The sequence below is a fragment of the Agrilus planipennis genome, unplaced genomic scaffold (assembly GCF_000699045.2).
Source record: "Agrilus planipennis isolate EAB-ADULT unplaced genomic scaffold, Apla_2.0 scaffold146, whole genome shotgun sequence".
NCBI classification, from domain to species: domain Eukaryota; kingdom Metazoa; phylum Arthropoda; class Insecta; order Coleoptera; family Buprestidae; genus Agrilus; species Agrilus planipennis.
The window spans coordinates 545,824-563,427 of NW_020438977.1; the positions used below are offsets into that span (position 1 = coordinate 545,824).

A 17,604-nucleotide genomic window follows, 5' to 3' on the forward strand; every position below is an offset into this window, starting at 1 on the left:
GATACCCGGAAGAGTTTATAATACAATCTGACACAATTATTATTCAATTAGCACGTATTTACTTATAACTACCATTTGTGTTTCCTTTTAAGAAAAATAAATTTATTATCAAAATTCACCCACCTACCTTATGGGTAGATAATTAAGAGGTACGACATTGTTTGTAATTCCTAGATAAGTATGTGTAAAAAAAGTTGCGTCAATAACTACTACTACCCTTATACAAATTCTATTTTAAATTTTGTATATCTATGTATCAGTGTATTGATGAAGTATAGTTAGTTACTTATCTGATGTGTTTACCTATGAAGAGATAGTTGCCTACTGTGTATCTTATTTCTGCGTTATTGATGTGGAAGTAGAAGTACACTTTAGAGAAAATGCTAATGCAAAATACTGTTAGAAATACCTACTTAGCTAACCGTACAACGAATTTAAAAATCCTTCCTGGTTATCATTAACAAAATAGGTAGTTGGACCACCTCATTAAGCAATCCACTCCCTACAATTTTACCTAATTGTTGTTTATTTATTACAATATACCTATCATCGGTATATATACCTACAATTGATATGGTAAGTACTTAAGCTTTCTGACTAAGCAGATATAAACTAGAGATACCTAATTTTATAGTTGTTTCACCGTTTAGACTAAGCATGTAAAGGTACCTACGTATAATAGCTGCATTTTCTTACCTGGCCCTGCATACAAAATTTTATTTCACCTGCTATTGTTGCAATGAAGAAAAAAAAAAACAATCACTAATTAGCTATGTCCAACATAAAATACCAATTTTATATGTCAAAGGACGAGCATTGGTAGAAAAAATGAATTTTTTATTAAGTATTTTGTTATATTTTCAGTCCTGACGGGTACCTACGTACCAAGGTAGGTTGACGAATAACAAATGTACACATTATTTCATTAACTGCAAAATATGTTTGTACCTAAAATAAGCAATTTATTTGTAAATTAAAATTAACTTTACTATACCTCTTTCGAATTTATTCCCCAAAAATCAAAAACAAAATTTTATATAGGTATTTTTTACGGTTTATAAAAGTTAATTCCATGCCCAACGAACAAAAATCAAGGGAAAGATATTCTTAATCTCAATTTCAATTTACTACTTAATGTGAATTTATAAATATGTACTTTTTCTCTTCGTTCGATAGATATTAATTTAATTTAATTCTTTCCAATCATTAATAGTATACGTAGATTAGAACTGTGACGTAGAGTAGGTACCTACATATACATATGACTGCGTGTCATCATGATCTACGTTACAAAAATAAAAATTTAGGTGCATGAATATTCGAAAAATTATGAAAAACTAAAAAACTACTAAAATGGGGAACGACTCACGGCAACTTGGCATATCAGAATAAGTACAACCCGGCGAGGCCTAGCTCTAATCCTTGATAATGAAAAGGAACGAAAATAAATCCAAGTTGTAATGTGTGGTAAACACGAAATTCACTCACTGAACAAGAAAAATGAAATAAAACACTTCCAAATTAGGCACTGAGTAAACTACAAAAGGAATTAACTATTACCGTTTGAAGTGTTCTCGTATCCTATCTTCTCGTATATTCTCGGGCAAATTTCCGACCCAAAGGTGTCTAGTCTCTCTGACCATTTTGCCCTAAACACCTCATTGAGAAAATTGTTTTTGGGCGCACACAACACACACTATTTCACATGATGCTTCCTGGGATTGCTTTCCATAACTAACACCAATTCGTTGATTTTTCACTGCACATTTGCACTCGCAATCGCGCACTTAATTTAATACACTTATTTTGTTATTTTCACATTGGCACACACAATTTTTTAGCACTACTTCACTGTGCAAGCTACTTCCCTTGCTTGTTTTCGCTCCACACTACATACTGGGCTTCGGTATTCGAATGCGACGTTGCTCCGCCTTTAGGTAAGCTACAACTTACGGTCTCGGTTTCGATCCATGTTTGTGTGTAATAGAAAGAGAAAACGCGCGACGTATAGCTGAGCTTAATATAGACAGTTTCGTGTAAAATAGTGTTGCTTTCCTTTATATTTCATCCCTTTTTAGTGGACTTTTCGGTCGACCGTAAATGAGTATTAACCAACCTGAAAACATTCACCTATGTTTTTTACGGGGTTTGCGCTTTTCGTAAGTATTGTTGATGAATATTCCAGCAAATAACACTACATAAACCATCTTCTGATATAAAAATTAAATGACAATTTATTAATTGTAAAGTTTTAAGTAAACTGTGCATTTACTGTGGATATCTAAGATTATTTACTACATGTTGCGTTGTATATTGTCCTATACCTAGCTGTGTTGGAAATATTGAAGTATTTGTATATGTAGATGTAGAAGAAACACAATATTTTATTTATAAAGTAAACGCTACCTAAATACGAATATTAATGTTTCTGATTTTAAAGGTGAAATCACGATCATTATTTTTATTCCCCATTATAAGGTACTTATGTAGGTACATATGTACAGGTGTAAGTAGGTATGTGAATAAAAATAGATACATATGCATATACCTACATTATCTCCTTAAGAAACTAGCTTTATTATTGTATATACTTATGTATGTATACTTCTTTTATCAAAATTTACCATGTATGTTCATCTATTGAAGTAAAAATATCCAAAAACGAAAGATAAACGCATATGGTTAAAATAAACTTTGACTGTGTGGCATATAATCTTTTCAGAATGCATAGTATGTCAGTTAATTGAGGCCTGGGCAAGTCGACTTCTCAGGGTGGGTCGCTATGTTGCTGCTAACGTAAACGCGGAATGAAAACGGAAAACGGTACAAATTCAACGCATTCGAGCTTTGACGATTGAAGTTGAGTTGTTCTTTTTACATCCGTCCTAATTTGCTTTATGTGACGGATTTGAGGAAAAAGATCTAAAGCAATCGATAATTTGTTATTGCATTCCTAATATATAAAACCGTAATATTTATAACATGTGTGGTGCAAGTATTTATTATTATATATATATATGGTCTGTATAGTAAATCTCGGATATAAATAACAACCATGCTCCTAGACGTACTTAATTACGCATGTACGGAAAATTAAGGACTAGGACTGCTTACCTATACACGAGTGAATCAAAGTAATATTATTCATTATGTTACATACATATTGTATTTAAATATATTTGAGACTTTAGAATATACAGATAGGTAATTAATTAGAAACTACAAATTTTACAATATTAAAAATGCCCATCGCCAGACTATTACGTTGTTTTTTTAATTTCTATTCGAAAATTATTTTAAAATGGAAGAGCTATGTATGTACGTATCGTATAATTGTATATGTTCATTACATTGAATACGTTAAGAAGATTGACGATGTTGGCATTATAAAATACGTAAAAAAAAATAGTTTAAGCTACCCAAGCCAATTAACGATAATACATAGCAATTACAATTATTGTATTACTAGTTGAAGGTCAATATTTTTCACTTAGGATTAATTCATAATTATTCACGTTTATTCTCCATCTAGTTGTGAATAGTACAATTACTTGTGAAAGATCAAGCAGTTACCATTTTAGTAAGCTGTAGTCAGAGAAGACTGTAGTTTTGACGCTATATGCTTAGACCTGTTTAAACTGATATACTTATACAAATGTAATAATGTCTAGAACAGAATAAAACCTTTCCCTGTTGTAGTTTGTACTGTCGTTACTATGACAACAAACTTGGAATAATAATACGATTTTCAACAGAGTAATTCAATTCAAGATGTGAAATAACTTACTGAAATTTTATAAACGAATAGTTTTTATGAAAGTTCATATATATGTACTGAGTGTATGTAATAATGACATCCGCCAGTTTTTTTCTAATGTCTGTAACAGGTCAAATTCAATGGGCTGATATATTAGCGTCACCTGGTTCTTCTCTTCATTGTAAATATGAATTTGCTTTTGGGCCCGATTGGAGAAATATTAAAGGATTAGAAGCGGCAGTTTCCCAAATAGTAAATGTGGTATCAAATGGACAGAAAATCATTTTCAATTTTCCTATTGATATCATATTTAAATCTACAAATCCTTACCAATGTAAGTTATAATTGTTCTATTACTACTTATACTTACAATATTATTCTAAATTTTCAGTTTTGAGTTTCAATTTTAGACTTTTAAGTTTTGTAATGGTCTTTTATAATAAACTTCGGTAGCAGAGGCGAATCCAGATATAATTATTGTGGTGGTAGGGAAGGAACTTTTCCTAAATTCTGTATAATACATTTCTCATATTTATTTCTGATACTTAAAGTTAAATTTCCTAATTTAATTTCATTCACATAGCATTTTTCACAGTACTAAACTATGTAATCCAAGTTTTTTGGGACGGGGGATTTCTCGTACCCTGCCCCCCGGATTAGCTCTGGCAATAGTTTAATGACAGAGTGTCAGATGACACTACGAAAGATAACGAAAAAGTGTGATAAATTCCAACAGTTTGAAATAGAATCTTAAATGTATACAAGCTGTAAAGGATACGCAATAATTTTCAAATTCCATTTAACAAGCTAAGTGTGCAATTGTTTAACGTATATATGAGTGATCTGGAAGGTGAGATGAGTAAAGTAAGAGAAGAGGGAATTGTAGTGGGAATAAAAAATATAATGAGGATGATAAAGTTTCGGTATCAGATAATTTTATGGGATTGAAGGAGATGGTGGGAAGACTAGAAAAATACTTATTAAAGAAAGGGTTGGAGGTAAATAGTAAAAATTGAAGCTAATGAAAGTTGGCGGAAAGATAGGAAGAAGGGGAAGGGAAAAACAGAATAGTATTGAAAGGGATAGAGATAGAAACAGTGAGGAAGTATAATTACTTAGGATATAGTTTCAGTGATAATAAGAGGGATGAAGTGTATATTATGAATCAAGTTGCTAGAAGGAGAGCAATATGTTGTGAAGGTTATGGGGTTTTGGTCAGAAGTCATGTACCTAAGAATGACTGGGGTAGAAAAATGACGTTTTTTAAGATGGTGAGGAGTATATAGTGCTTTATGGGGTTGAAATATAGGGATGGTAGGAAAAAAGGCAAGTAGAATTGTTATATAAAAGATATATAAAGTGGATTTTAAGATTAAAAAGAAGTACGCCAGATTACGTAAAAAGGAGGGGGGCGAAATGGGGGAAGATGTGGGAAGAAGCAATAAGTAGGGTAGCAAAATATGAGAAGTTAGGTAGGGTGGGAGGAGATATAAGAAAGGAAATATGGAGGAAGAAGGTAATGCAAATAGGAACAAAAAATAGATATGATAGACAGAGGGAGGAAACGTTGAATATTTTAAAAATCAAACAGGAACAGATGAGGGAGTAGTTCACGGAGAGGACAAAGGTAAAAGAAATGGTGAAGAAATAATAAGAGAGGATTTAAGAAAAATAGAGAGGTCTAGATATGTAGTGGGTACAAAAAAGATAGTATGTAGGGATCAGCAGGGAGACTGGGTGCCAAGTTATTTAAAAACAGGGAGGGAAATAAGTGTAATGGCAAGCTTTAGAATAGGGAATGGAATAGATATTGGAAAAAAAGAAGAAAAAAGACACTGTAAAATGGAGGAAGAAAGCTTGAAGCATGTGTGAATGGTGAGACGTGGTATGAATGCTACGAGATGGCAAAAGAGAATGGTGATAGACTGGGTCAAGTAAAGAGAATTTTGAGGGATACGAGGGCGGGCAGAGTAGAATATAGGATAGGGAGTAGGTGGGGAAAAAAGAGCGTCAAGTAGGATTTTTTTGTATTTAGTTTGTTCAGTAACAGAATTAGCACCTAGGAAATAAGAGAATGAGTTATAATGTATGTGTGTAAAATTATAACTTTTGATTAAATAAATATAATATGTGTAAATATTTACGTAGAGGCAATGTATCACCATTTGGTGATTATTTACTGCTATTTTGTTGGACAAGGTCTTTCTAATGTTAAAGGTTCATCTAGTTGAATCGACCCCGCAGGTAACGTTTAGCTATTACATAAACTCGCTGTTTAGGAGTTTCTTCGGTTTAGTAAGTAATTTAACAAGACTGGCGCGCTCAGATCTCATAAGATCGAAATCGTGATCCGCGTCTGGTACTTTTGATAAGTTTCTGACTAAAAATACGTTCTCATTTAAATTCAGTTGGTACAGTCAATAAGTTGTCAAAAATTCGATTTTTGGGCGCATCTATAGCTGGCTGGCTCTGTCTAAATGTTAAGAGATACATTAAATTAATGTACTAAACAATTACAGTTCTTTAAAAACCCTAGAGAAAAGTCGGCAAAGGCATATATTTATCTCTTATTAATATTAAGTATTAATCTGTATCTAGATGTTAGTTACCTTGAACATTTACTAGGATTAAAATTATCCTACAGTATATCATTTATATGAGTACTTTTAAAGGTATCAAAGATTCAAAATTACCTCGCGGTGGAATGGTTCGGCGGATAATTAATCTCAATTAATCCAATCTCACGATATTATTTTAGATGAATTGAAGTTTCATTATGAAAATTACGCAATAAATAAAAATAACTACTTATTTTCAGGGCCTCAAATAATTTTGAGTATTTATAACAACATGAAATTAGTGGGCTATGGAAGAGCATACATCCCTTTACAACCGAAATTGCATACCGTAGACGTTGCTCTAATTAAACCACAGTCATCTACATTACTAGGTTATTTAAGCAGCTTTTTTGGTTATCAACCAGAACTTGTTCAACCAAAAATGTTAGCAAATTGTCTGGGAAATGACAGTAATAATTCATTTGTAATCAATTATTGTAACAATTGTAATATACAAATCTTTTTAGTGATTGTGATGACTTCCAACGGAAAAGTACGACTTACATTGAATGTTTTGCAACAAGGGTTACATAAACTTGGTTATGATGTAGGAAAACAAAAACAACACTGAAGACAGATTTCTATGCATTTTTAATTGATATTTTATTATTTTTGAAGTGAAACTTTTTATGGGACATTGAAAGTTGTGGAATTGATAGTAAACTCGCCGATCTAACAAGATCTGTTAAGCTCTTTGTTCTTTTCTAGTTTTTTTTATTTAACATAGAGATGAAAAATCATCCGAAAATCTGCACAAAAACGCAGAGAATATTGTCAATTATTCGTCGGCGTTTATTCCGTCTATTTTAATTTATCTGATTATTGGTTAAAATATGCGGCATTTGAATTAAAAACGTCAAGATTTGGGATTAAGAAAACATTAAATACAATTAATAAACAACGGTTATTACTAATAATAATATGTATATTTTATTAAAGTTGTGTACAATTCACTGTATAATAATTAAATAACGGAAAATATTTTTTCTCTAATTATTGTTTCTGATTGCTGTTTGGAAATATCGAAAGGGGAGCATTATACATACAATTTCAGTTTCTGAAAACAAAAACTAAATACACTCCACAGCTACATAAAAGAATCACCATCTACCTCAAAATTTTTATCGTAATCCCTTAATTTCTTTCATTCTGTTAAGCGCACTTCCAGCCTTAAACCATTCGATTTGTTGTTCATTCATGGTGTGGTTTAATTTTATTTTATCTGTAGATCCGTCTTTATGTTTGATCTCGCAATCAACTGGTTTTCCAGGTGCAAGATTTTTAAGGCCAAGAAGACTTATTTTGTCGTCAGGTTTAATTTTATCATAGTCAGAAGCATTAGCAAATACTAGAGGCAGTAAACCCTGTTTTTTAAGGTTTGTTTCATGAATTCTAGCAAAAGATTTAACAATAATAGCGGTGCCACCTAGATGACGAGGCTCTAAAGCAGCATGTTCTCTAGAACTACCTTCGCCGTAATTTTCTTCTCCTACAACAACCCACTTTACTCCATTTGCTTTATAGTGACGGGCAACATCTGGAACCGTTCCCCATTCTCCAGTCAATTGATTCTTTATTTTATTCATTTCACCATTTTCAGAGTTGGTTGCACTAAAATTACAAAAATAATAAATACTGATAATTTTCTAAATGTTTAGTTTAAATTACCCAATAAACATATTATTGGAAATATTGTCTAGATGTCCTCTATATTTAAGCCATGGACCAGCTGCCGAGATATGATCTGTTGTACATTTACCTTTAATTTTCATAAGAATTGTTTGATCAATGTAGTCTTTGCCATCCCATTTCTTGAACGGTTCAAGCAGTTGTAAGCGTTGAGATTTAGGATCGACATCTACTTTAACACCACTTCCGGAACTTGGTGGAGCAACATAAGTGTCCTCGCCAGGATCAAAACCTTTGCTCGGCAATTCATCAGCGTACGGGGATGACAGTTTGAACTTCTTTCCATCTTTGCCTGAAAACAAAAAAATAATACACCTTGTATAGAATATAAGACAATAAGTATAGAATATAAGACAATAAATATATTGAAAAATGTATTAAATTGTTATTAAACCTAAAACCAAATAGCTTTTGTTTTGAAAATTACTTAGGGACCGTCCATAACATACGTCACTCAGAATTTCACTCCCCCCCCCTTTCGTCACGCTAAGCCACTAACAAATTTTACGTCACAAAAGCTAGCCCACGATTTTTTGTGATTAAAATTTGTTTACAAGAATTTTTCTCAACCAGAGGTGGTTCTACGTGAAAATAAGTTTTGAAGTTGACCGAAAAATTGCTAATTATCACGACACCCAAACACATGTTCATTTAAAGGCTTTTAAGTACTCGAGAATGACTCTCTATCGTAATAAAATTTTTAAGAATTAAAAAAAATTGATGAACTGCAAACGTCACATTTATTATCATTTTATTAGATGCCCCCTTGCCATGTCTCGTCACGATGTATTTTTAATTTTTTTTATCCAAAATTGCTTGTAGAGTTATACTAATCGTTTATTTTAATTTGCTTTTGATGTGGTTTCTTTAATATTTAACTGTGAATAAGATTTAAACTGCAATGTACCTGTTAACTCGTCCTTGAGGGGATTGAAATTAAGGGTTCCTGCGATACTAAGAGCAGTTACCATTTCCGGGGAGGTGACGAATGCATGAGTGGCGGGATTAGCATCATTACGACCAGTGAAGTTTCTATTGTAAGATGTTACAATAGTATTCTTTTCCCCTTTTTTAACATCTTTTCGATCCCATTGACCAATACAAGGACCACAAGCATTTGCTAAAACCTGTAAATTGTGGTAGGTATAACTCCGCAATAATTAATTTATATAGAAGTTATTACAATTTCTAAACTGTTTACAAGTGGGTCATATATTTCATTCATATAGAGTAACTTGAATTAAATTTTTAAATAAACAAATGAGAGGCAAACCACATTAATAACAGTCAAAAGTATATCAATTTTATAATGGCAAAATTAATTAAAAATTATAGCCAAAATGAGACAGAAACATCTTGTTATGGTAACCAACTCCATTGTTTCGTCTTTATTTATTGTGAATCAGACTTCATCAGGGTTAATTATTCTTTGTGCATATGGTTACGTTTTTGGATACATTGAAAAGTACCCTAAGTATGCCTCCTATAATACACAATAAAATAAATGGTCAGTATTTGCCCTTTTTGTTCGTATATAAATCAACTTTCCCCTATTTTTGAAGGCACGAGTTGCTACTACGTTTTAAGTAAGGTTGGTTTGACCACTTAGATTTAAATGTTAACTATGTAGTATTAGATAACGACCATATTTTTATTTAAGTACCGACTCTTCATAAAATATTTTTATTCTATTTACTATTATCAGGCACATCTTCATAGTAACAATACAGAGTATACTGAATCTGCAGAGGTACAAAACAGCGATGTTATGGATATGAAATTTCAGATCCGGATATAGACACGGATTTAAAATTAGTTCGAATTATCCAATAGTATCAGTTACAGATATTCAATTTTTATGGAACTGTAAAAGGAAAATACAAATTTGAATTATTTCCAGGTTATCACATACATACAATCACAGAAAGAAAAACAATTATCCTTAGGTATAAGTGATTATTATAGCTACTCATTTTTAAGTGTTATATACGGCCGGGCGAAAACTTGTTTTATGTATTTATTCAGGTACGGTTTCAGATAGATTTTTATTTCGGATAAAAAAAACCTTTTGGATACTTATCGACTACTTCGTCTCCTTGACTTGTTAACTCTTTGGTATCAATTTCAGATAAATTATCAAAGAAATTGAAGTTAACGTGAAGCTGTTCATACATACGTCCCACTAATTGTTATTTTAGTGTGAAAATTATCATGTCAAGAATAAGGCCACTATTTTATTTACCCTTTACTCATTTGGCTGAAGACCCAATTTTTCGTCAACCATGTATTATAATAATAGTAATTTTCAACTCTAGGAAGCAATTTAGCTTTTTGTGCATATCAAAAAAATTGTTTATATCTCGTATCTTTACGAAAAGAAGCCAGAAAACCACAAAGTTATGGAGCATTGAAACAATCTAAAATTACGTTCCAATTACTAGAATTACTGTTTCTTAATTTCTTAACTTTTTTGCAGTCCAACAGCTTCCGATTGTGTACATATTCGGTTTCTCTTTTGGATTATCTGCAATAAAGGCCAATGTATAATTTTCCAGGCCACTTTTTTCTAAAGCAAATCAACGAATTTGAACCTCAGATTTGTACGCTTCACTATAACATCTCAACAATGAATAGATATTGAAAAAAATTTAAAACTTCTTGTTCAATTAGCGAATCCACTATTCAAGTCCCCACTAAATAAATGTGAAGCGTAAGAGGCGCAATCTGTCCGCAATTAATTCTTCCAATTTGCGCTTGAAGTCCTGCATATATACGAAACATATTAATTGCATTATCATAAGATTGACCACGAGACCACGACAGTTCATTATGTCATTTACATTTAAAACAGTATTCGCAATATTTTTGGATTTATGACCAGTATGTGGAGTAAATTATAAAAACCTCGCTATTACTTTACTATTTTCATATACCTAATAATCATAGTAAACTGATCGAAATGTATAATATTAGGTGTAGAGTCTACAATGACATCAAAATGCTTAGATTTGAAATTCAGTAGAAATTTGTTGAAATATTTTATCACGAATCAATAATATAATTTCTTCATCGATTATTATTGATAAATACGATGCACTTCCATTTCCAGGGTGCGCATATGATTTTAAATGCTAAAATACAAAATTTCTTCATCGAGCTGTTGTATTAGAAGTGTTTTAACACGTACTGGATTGAAGTTATCCAAAACCTTGCATCTCTGTCATTCAGAATATATACAATAATGCCTTGGAACTTGTAGCATTCCTTTTATTACCCTCAAAAATATAGTCTTTAACATCTTTTGTCATTAACCTAGAGTTTGGAACTTGCATGTTCACACTTCTGTTCACAGTTTTTCTCTTAGAATTTTTGGTTTGTTCAGCAATGCTTTGTTACTAAATTGTTTATTAATTACATTAGCCAAATTTACTTTATTTGTAGGTATTTCTTTTCTTGTTAGTTAAGGAGCGGTAGCTTCATTATCAGTCGTACTTCTCACATCCTTCAGTTCATTATACAGTTTTTCTAGTGTTCTATCCTATTTGCCTTCTGATAATGATCATCTCGTTTTATCAGCCAGATGAACACAGAAATTGTATATCGGTTTGTTCGGGTCCGATGGGGCCAATTGAGAGGTTAAGTTTTTTTCATATCTACTGTAGGTTCCTAGGAAACCATTCAAGTGCTCAATTTTTTTTTCTTCTTTAGCAACTGATATGTAGTACGGTGTTATTACAAATGCACACGCACATACACACTTTTTAACTTTATTATAATTAACTGGACCAGTAATAATTCACCCTTTTTCACATTAGCCGTGTTTTTAAACAAATCACTTGACAATTGACGCAATATTTAATTGTTACCGTAAAAAAAAATAAAATACTGACCGGGAAAATACAAACCTACAATAAATGGAGAAACGCAGGTGTTATTTGCTGTAATTAATTGTTTGCCTCTTACTTTGGCTTTGTTTCTTAAATCAGAAAAAAGGGACAAATATAAATTGAAAATTAAATAAAATTTCATAAAATTCAATTTATCGCAAGAATAATGACAATGTTTTAAAATCATTTACAAAATATCAGGTTTGATGATACACAGATGAAACAGAGGATAGTTTAAAACATTGTCATATTGTGAAGATATATCAATTCATCCTAAGAGCAACGATCGAACTAGATATTGATAATTTTCATTAACCGGCATGTAAATGTTTCAATTAAAATGGTAGTGTTGGTAACAACTATAGTAATCAGGAAATGTGAATTAATTGACTTACAGTACCACCAAAGTCTCTCAGTATTTTTGCTATTCCATCTCGTTCTATGGTTGCACGAATCTGTTCGGATCCAGGGGTGACGTTGAATGGTATTTTGGACTTTACACCGTGGCCTAAAGCTTCTTTGGCAATGCTGGCGCATCTTCCCATGTCTTCATAAGAACTATTCGTACAAGAACCGATTAATCCCACCTTGATATCTATGGGCCAACCATTCTTTTTTGCGTTTTCGCCAATTTTGCTAATAGGACTGGCTAAGTCAGGAGTAAAAGGCCCATTTATGTGAGGTTCAAGGGTGTCTAGATTTATTTCTATTACTTGATCATACTGGGCACCTTGATCGGCATTTAAAAGAGCTGAACGGTATTTATTAGCTTCTTGTCCTATTGTATCTCTTTTAGTTGATACTAGATATTTCTGCATTCTTTCGTTAAAAGGAAAAACGGATGTTGTAGCGCCGATTTCGGCACCCATGTTACAAATTGTGGCCATTCCTGTGCATGAAATCGAATCAACACCTGGGCCGAAATATTCCACAATTGCACCAGTACCGCCTTTGACCGTCAAAATGTCGGCTACTTTCAAGATGATATCCTTAGGACTGGTCCAACCAGATAATTTTCCTGCAAACCTGTATTTTTTGTCAAGTTCTTTAAAGTTAATTTTCAACTTACCGGTCAATTTAACACCTATAACTTTAGGACATTTTAATTCCCATGGTATGTCTGCCATGACATCGACTGCATCAGCACCCCCTACCCCAATACATAAACCTCCTAAGCCTCCACCGTTTGGTGTATGGGAATCGGTACCAATCATGAGTAAGCCGGGAAAAGCATAATTTTCAAGAATAATTTGATGAATAATTCCTTTTATAAAAATAAACAAATGAGTAACATTTATTACTATAGAAAAAAAAACTATACCTGAGCCTGGTTTCCAAAATCCAACCCCATATTTTTTACCCGCACTTGCAAGAAAATTATACACTTCTTTATTTAAATCCTTTGCACGTTCCAAATCTTGTTTGCCTTCCACTTGTGCTTCTATCAAGTGATCGCAGTGAATGGTACTCGGTACTGCAACTTTTGGTAAGCCGCTTGAAATAAACTGCAACATAGCCATTTGGGCGGTTGCATCTTGCATACCAACTCTATCAGGTCGTAATCGTAAATATGATTCGCCTCTTTTTATGTCCTAAAAAATAAAATAAGAGAAAAACAAGAACTCAGAATTTGTATTAAAACTCTGTACATTTAGATAATATATATATAATTTAAACTTTTCTCATAAAAATTATTAATTGCATCATTATAATTATTATTAGAAAACACATCCTCGATAACATATTTTCAAACTGTGAGCATCTCTTTAACATCATATTAAAAGGTAAAAGCCAATTCAGATCAACAATATTTAGTCAGCATCCGTTTACATAAACTATTTAATATCAGCATTTTCATTTCACTACTTTAAGACAATTATTATTAAAATTCAAAATATAAAAATAAATTTTTGAATTTATTACTTAAAGAGACCACACGTCCGAAATTAAAATTTTTGTTTTATAATTATTATTAACTTACAAGGAATGCAATTTTTTTGTCAAGAATTACTGCTACTCAAAACTACTAGAAAATGATCATCATTAGATATTACTCTAAAACTAAATAAGTGTCTTATTCACGTAGTTTAAATTAACACACACTCTTTTTCTTGATTTTGATTTTGTAGTATCGAAATTAATAATTTTAGTAATTTTTTAGTTTAATTTTCTAATAACATTTTCTTTTATTTTTAATTCTTCTAATGTATTTTAATTCATTGCAAAAATTTTTTACATTCGAGTTGCAAATTGAAATTTCGAATTGCAAAGATCGTAAGTCGATGAAGGGTAGTGCAAAAATAACACTCGTCACACTGACGAAATTTTCTCCATTTTGGTAATAAAAAGCTTTAACAGCACTTGGGCGTTGTTTACTCCATCAAGAATCCGTGATAATTAATTTCTTGCTATTTATATTCGCAATATTTAAGACCCAAGCTCCCTCCTCCCTACTTTTTTGTAATGGTGTTCCCAAATCGACCCGTTTCATTGGCCCACCCTGTAGAATGTGCATTATTTTTGTTGCCATGATTTCTGCAGAAACAGACTGAATAAATTGATATTTTTCAAGCTAGCGCCCTCTATGTTGCTTTATTAAGTTTTAGGAATAACTGTTATTTATAAAGATTGCTGCTTATGTGTAGTCTTCACGGGAAAAGACAACACGCTGAACTGTAAAAGAAATTAAAATTTGAAGAAAATTAGAGGTGTGGTCCCTGGAATGCTAGAATAAACAATTGGATCACTTTAGAAAGTAAAAACCAAGAGACGAACATTTTAAATAAAGAGGTACCTAATTATTACTTTAGTACACCGAAAATTAGGGAATGTCCCGTAGAGGAAATAAAATAGGAGAGGTAGTTGAGAAATATTAAAACAAAAAATGCGAATTACTCAGAAAACTTGACGAAAGAGGATACTTGGGTACTGTTTGTCACTGCGTAGCAAATTATACAGGGTTTGAGAGCAATTTGGCTTATTGTTAGCACGGTGCTGTTGTAATAGTGCGAGACTTGCGCAAAGGTGGCTGTTAGCGTTAGTTTGGATTTGGATTGAATTGCCCGTTTTGTAGTTATTGAGTTAGCGTAATTGATTAGTATGTTTGTTGGATATTAATTAATTATGGTAATAACATCAGCAACCACCCACGAAGATGAGAAGCAGTATCAGAATCATATATGTAATATTCCTACATGGACAGTGTCTATAAGTGGAAGCTGTTCCAACAAAGTGAAACAGATAGTGTTTCCAGTTCTCTATCCTATGAGCCCCTAGCTTTATTCTGCGTCCACTGTTATCATTTTAACGATTTTTTAAGCATGCACAGTATGGTTAAGGTGTTACCTAGGAGAAAGAGAATATAGTCGGTACCGTAATAGCAGAGCATTCTTTCCTATGCCAACTGTTCATGTAGGAGTATTACATATATGGCCAAGATTGCTTATAGCGTGTTGCTGCGATTACGCTAGTATAACTAAGAAAGCCAAAATTCTCTAGAACCTACCATATAAATAATTTTTGCGAAATCAGAAGTAGTGGTGGGTATAATCGAATCATTTTAACAATCGAAAAATCGGCACTCATTTAAAAAATTAATTAGTAGTGTAAAAAACATGTATGTATATATGTTCTTAGGTTACGTTAGGTTTTTTCACTCATTTGTACGTAATTATATATTTCAAAAATACAGGTTCTTTCTGTATGTTGTTAATTTTTAACATTGGGGTACGCCAAAAATTCTTTGTGATTGATATTTTTTGCATTTTCATCTACACTAGGGCATCTCGCGAACGGTTTACGATAGTTACAATAGGCACTAACAAAAAAAAATCAAATTCTAAGACCAAACAATCAAACTGTACTAGGTTTATTTATCGTGGAATATTCCGTATTTGTAATTCTCATTTGATATATGCATTACATGTATAATTAAGGATACAGTAAATAAATTAAATTGACTTTGAAGATTAATAACTTCATCAATAATAATATAAAACAAATGGTGATGCATGTTCACTTTATTAAAAAATTGTTCGTTGCAACATTGCAGGTTTGAAACCGAAACAAAAATAAACCATATAAAAACAATACAAAGGTCAAGGATAAAATGCTATTTTTATGTTATTTAGTTAAATGTAGTAAATAGTATAAGTATGTTACCCGAACAACAAGCAGGTTTAACACCTATCTGATATGATTATTTATTTTAATTTATATTTAAAACAAACAAAATGAACACTTCTAGATTTGAGCAACTTCATTTTGTTTTTGAACGTTGTTTTGATCATGGAATACATACAAGACAGATTTATGATTCTCACATTGACAACGTACAATAGTATTCTNAAAAATATAATATAATATACTTATCTAAACAAAATAGAAATTTAGTTTTCTAAATGTTTTTTGGCATTTTATGGTTTCTGAGTGTTTATTTTGTTAAGTTCTACAGTACTGCTATTAATTTTCTTAGTTTATTTATATTTAAGAGCTGAAGAAGTGGTTCTTGGAAAAAATGTAATTTGTTGTATAATATTGCATTTTAATCAACATTTTCTGGAGGTTTGTGCATGTTTTCCAGTTCCAAAATTATGAACAATACATTTGTTTTGAGAACAAAGATAATGCAGTGGCATATTAATTCCAACTATTCCAAGAAATTTAAATAAGGTTTTGTAATTTTCTAAGACAATGGTGGTCAATTTTGAATGTATTTAGAGCAAAGGATTACTACCTTTTAAGAAAAATAGGTTCATTAACAATAATTGTTGAAACATATTTCATCAAATGTTTTCTACAAATGCAAAATATGAATTACCGTTTTAATTCTGCATTCTACTTATACACAAATATATTTCTCCTTTACTTAAATAAAAATACCTATTTCATTAACAGAAGACAAATATCGAAAAAATGTCTTTCAATATGATAATTTATTCTCTTACTTGTTTGTCTGGTTCATCTAGATGTGAATATAAAATTTTTTCAGATGCAGTAAGTGGTCTTCCCAAACGTTTTTTAACTACTTCTAGATTTTTTACCAGCTTTTCATATGGTAAGTATTGATCCTTGTCAAAGTTGCTCATAGCAACTTTGGATGCAGCTGCTGCCAAGGGAGATATGTGGAAACATCTTTTTTGGATTTCTACCAAGACTAATTTAGTAACTTTGCCACTCTAAAACAAAAATATTTATAATTATGAATATTAAATAACTCTTTTTATAATAAGCTATCGTTAAAACAGAAAAAATGCATAATACAGCTGTATTTTTGCTAATTTTAAAGTTATCCAGTTACATAACAATGTATATTTCAATCAAAAATTGTATAGCATTTTCATGGCCCTGTTACAATTAAATAAATAGTTACTAGAAGCTACTTGAAAAATTAACGCATATTTTATTGAAAAATAACATACTTGTCGCGGCAAAACTCCCTTAGAAAACATCATTATCAGTACCAATTACCATTCACTTAACTAGCAAAATTGTACATGCAGGTAATATTTCCCACAAGCTCTTATTTAAAACCCGTGACACAGAATACTAATAACTAACTGAAATTTAAACACTGACTGGTTTTGGAAATGTTCTATTTTTTTACTACCAGCCGTCTACCAGCTGATATGTCAAAAAATGGTGTAGTGCACAG

General features: G+C 31.7%; 3 protein-coding genes across 7 annotated transcripts in view; 1 reads left to right on the forward strand and 2 right to left on the reverse strand.

The window, feature by feature from the left end:
- The window catches only part of LOC108737702 (protein split ends), a 96,749-nt gene extending 94,843 nt beyond the window's left edge, over positions 1-1,906 (reverse strand). For 3 of the 4 annotated variants that reach the window (XM_025975488.1, XM_025975486.1, XM_025975484.1), the window contains exon 1: positions 1,561-1,906. In XM_025975488.1, the coding sequence (XP_025831273.1) occupies positions 1,561-1,643 (83 nt within the window). In that variant the 5' untranslated portion in view covers positions 1,644-1,906. The remainder of the gene's footprint in view (positions 1-1,560) is intronic. The other variant, XM_025975487.1, reaches the window with a different exon arrangement.
- A 921-nt stretch (positions 1,907-2,827) lies between these two features.
- Positions 2,828-7,445, forward strand: LOC108737704 (B9 domain-containing protein 1). 2 transcript variants are annotated; one of them, XM_018470762.1, is made up of 4 exons: positions 2,828-3,124; positions 3,888-4,091; positions 6,576-6,785; positions 6,843-7,445. In XM_018470762.1, the coding sequence occupies exons 1-4, from the start codon at positions 3,082-3,084 to the stop codon at positions 6,944-6,946; spliced, it is 561 nt and encodes a 186-aa protein (XP_018326264.1). In that variant the 5' UTR covers positions 2,828-3,081; the 3' UTR covers positions 6,947-7,445. The 2 variants fall into 2 exon arrangements, with proteins under 2 accessions (XP_018326264.1, XP_018326265.1); XM_018470763.1 differs by lacking the exons at positions 2,828-3,124; positions 3,888-4,091 and adding an exon at positions 4,407-4,607.
- On the reverse strand, positions 7,440-17,598 carry LOC108737703 (probable aconitate hydratase, mitochondrial). Its single transcript, XM_018470760.2, has 8 exons — positions 17,372-17,598; positions 16,898-17,128; positions 13,273-13,543; positions 13,021-13,215; positions 12,347-12,969; positions 8,972-9,191; positions 8,044-8,356; positions 7,440-7,986 (listed from the first exon to the last, which is right to left on the reverse strand). The coding sequence occupies exons 1-8, from the start codon at positions 17,402-17,404 to the stop codon at positions 7,497-7,499; spliced, it is 2,376 nt and encodes a 791-aa protein (XP_018326262.1). The 5' UTR covers positions 17,405-17,598; the 3' UTR covers positions 7,440-7,496.
- Between the last annotated feature and the right edge of the window lie 6 nt (positions 17,599-17,604).

Excerpts from the sequence above, each read along its gene's own strand:
- LOC108737704 (XM_018470762.1), top strand. The coding sequence starts at position 3,082 with ATGTACGGAAAATTAAGGACTAGGACTGCTTACCTATACACGA. Across the intron at positions 3,125-3,887 it reads GACTGCTTACCTATACACGA|GTCAAATTCAATGGGCTGAT; the intron begins GTGAATCAAAGT and ends TGTCTGTAACAG. Across the intron at positions 6,786-6,842 it reads AAATTGTCTGGGAAATGACA|TGATTGTGATGACTTCCAAC; the intron begins GTAATAATTCAT and ends AAATCTTTTTAG.
- LOC108737703 (XM_018470760.2), bottom strand. The coding sequence starts at position 17,404 with ATGATGTTTTCTAAGGGAGTTTTGCCGCGACAA. Across the intron at positions 17,129-17,371 it reads AGGGAGTTTTGCCGCGACAA|AGTGGCAAAGTTACTAAATT; the intron begins GTATGTTATTTT and ends TTTTTGTTTTAG. Across the intron at positions 8,357-8,971 it reads CCTCAAGGACGAGTTAACAG|GCAAAGATGGAAAGAAGTTC; the intron begins GTACATTGCAGT and ends TTTTGTTTTCAG.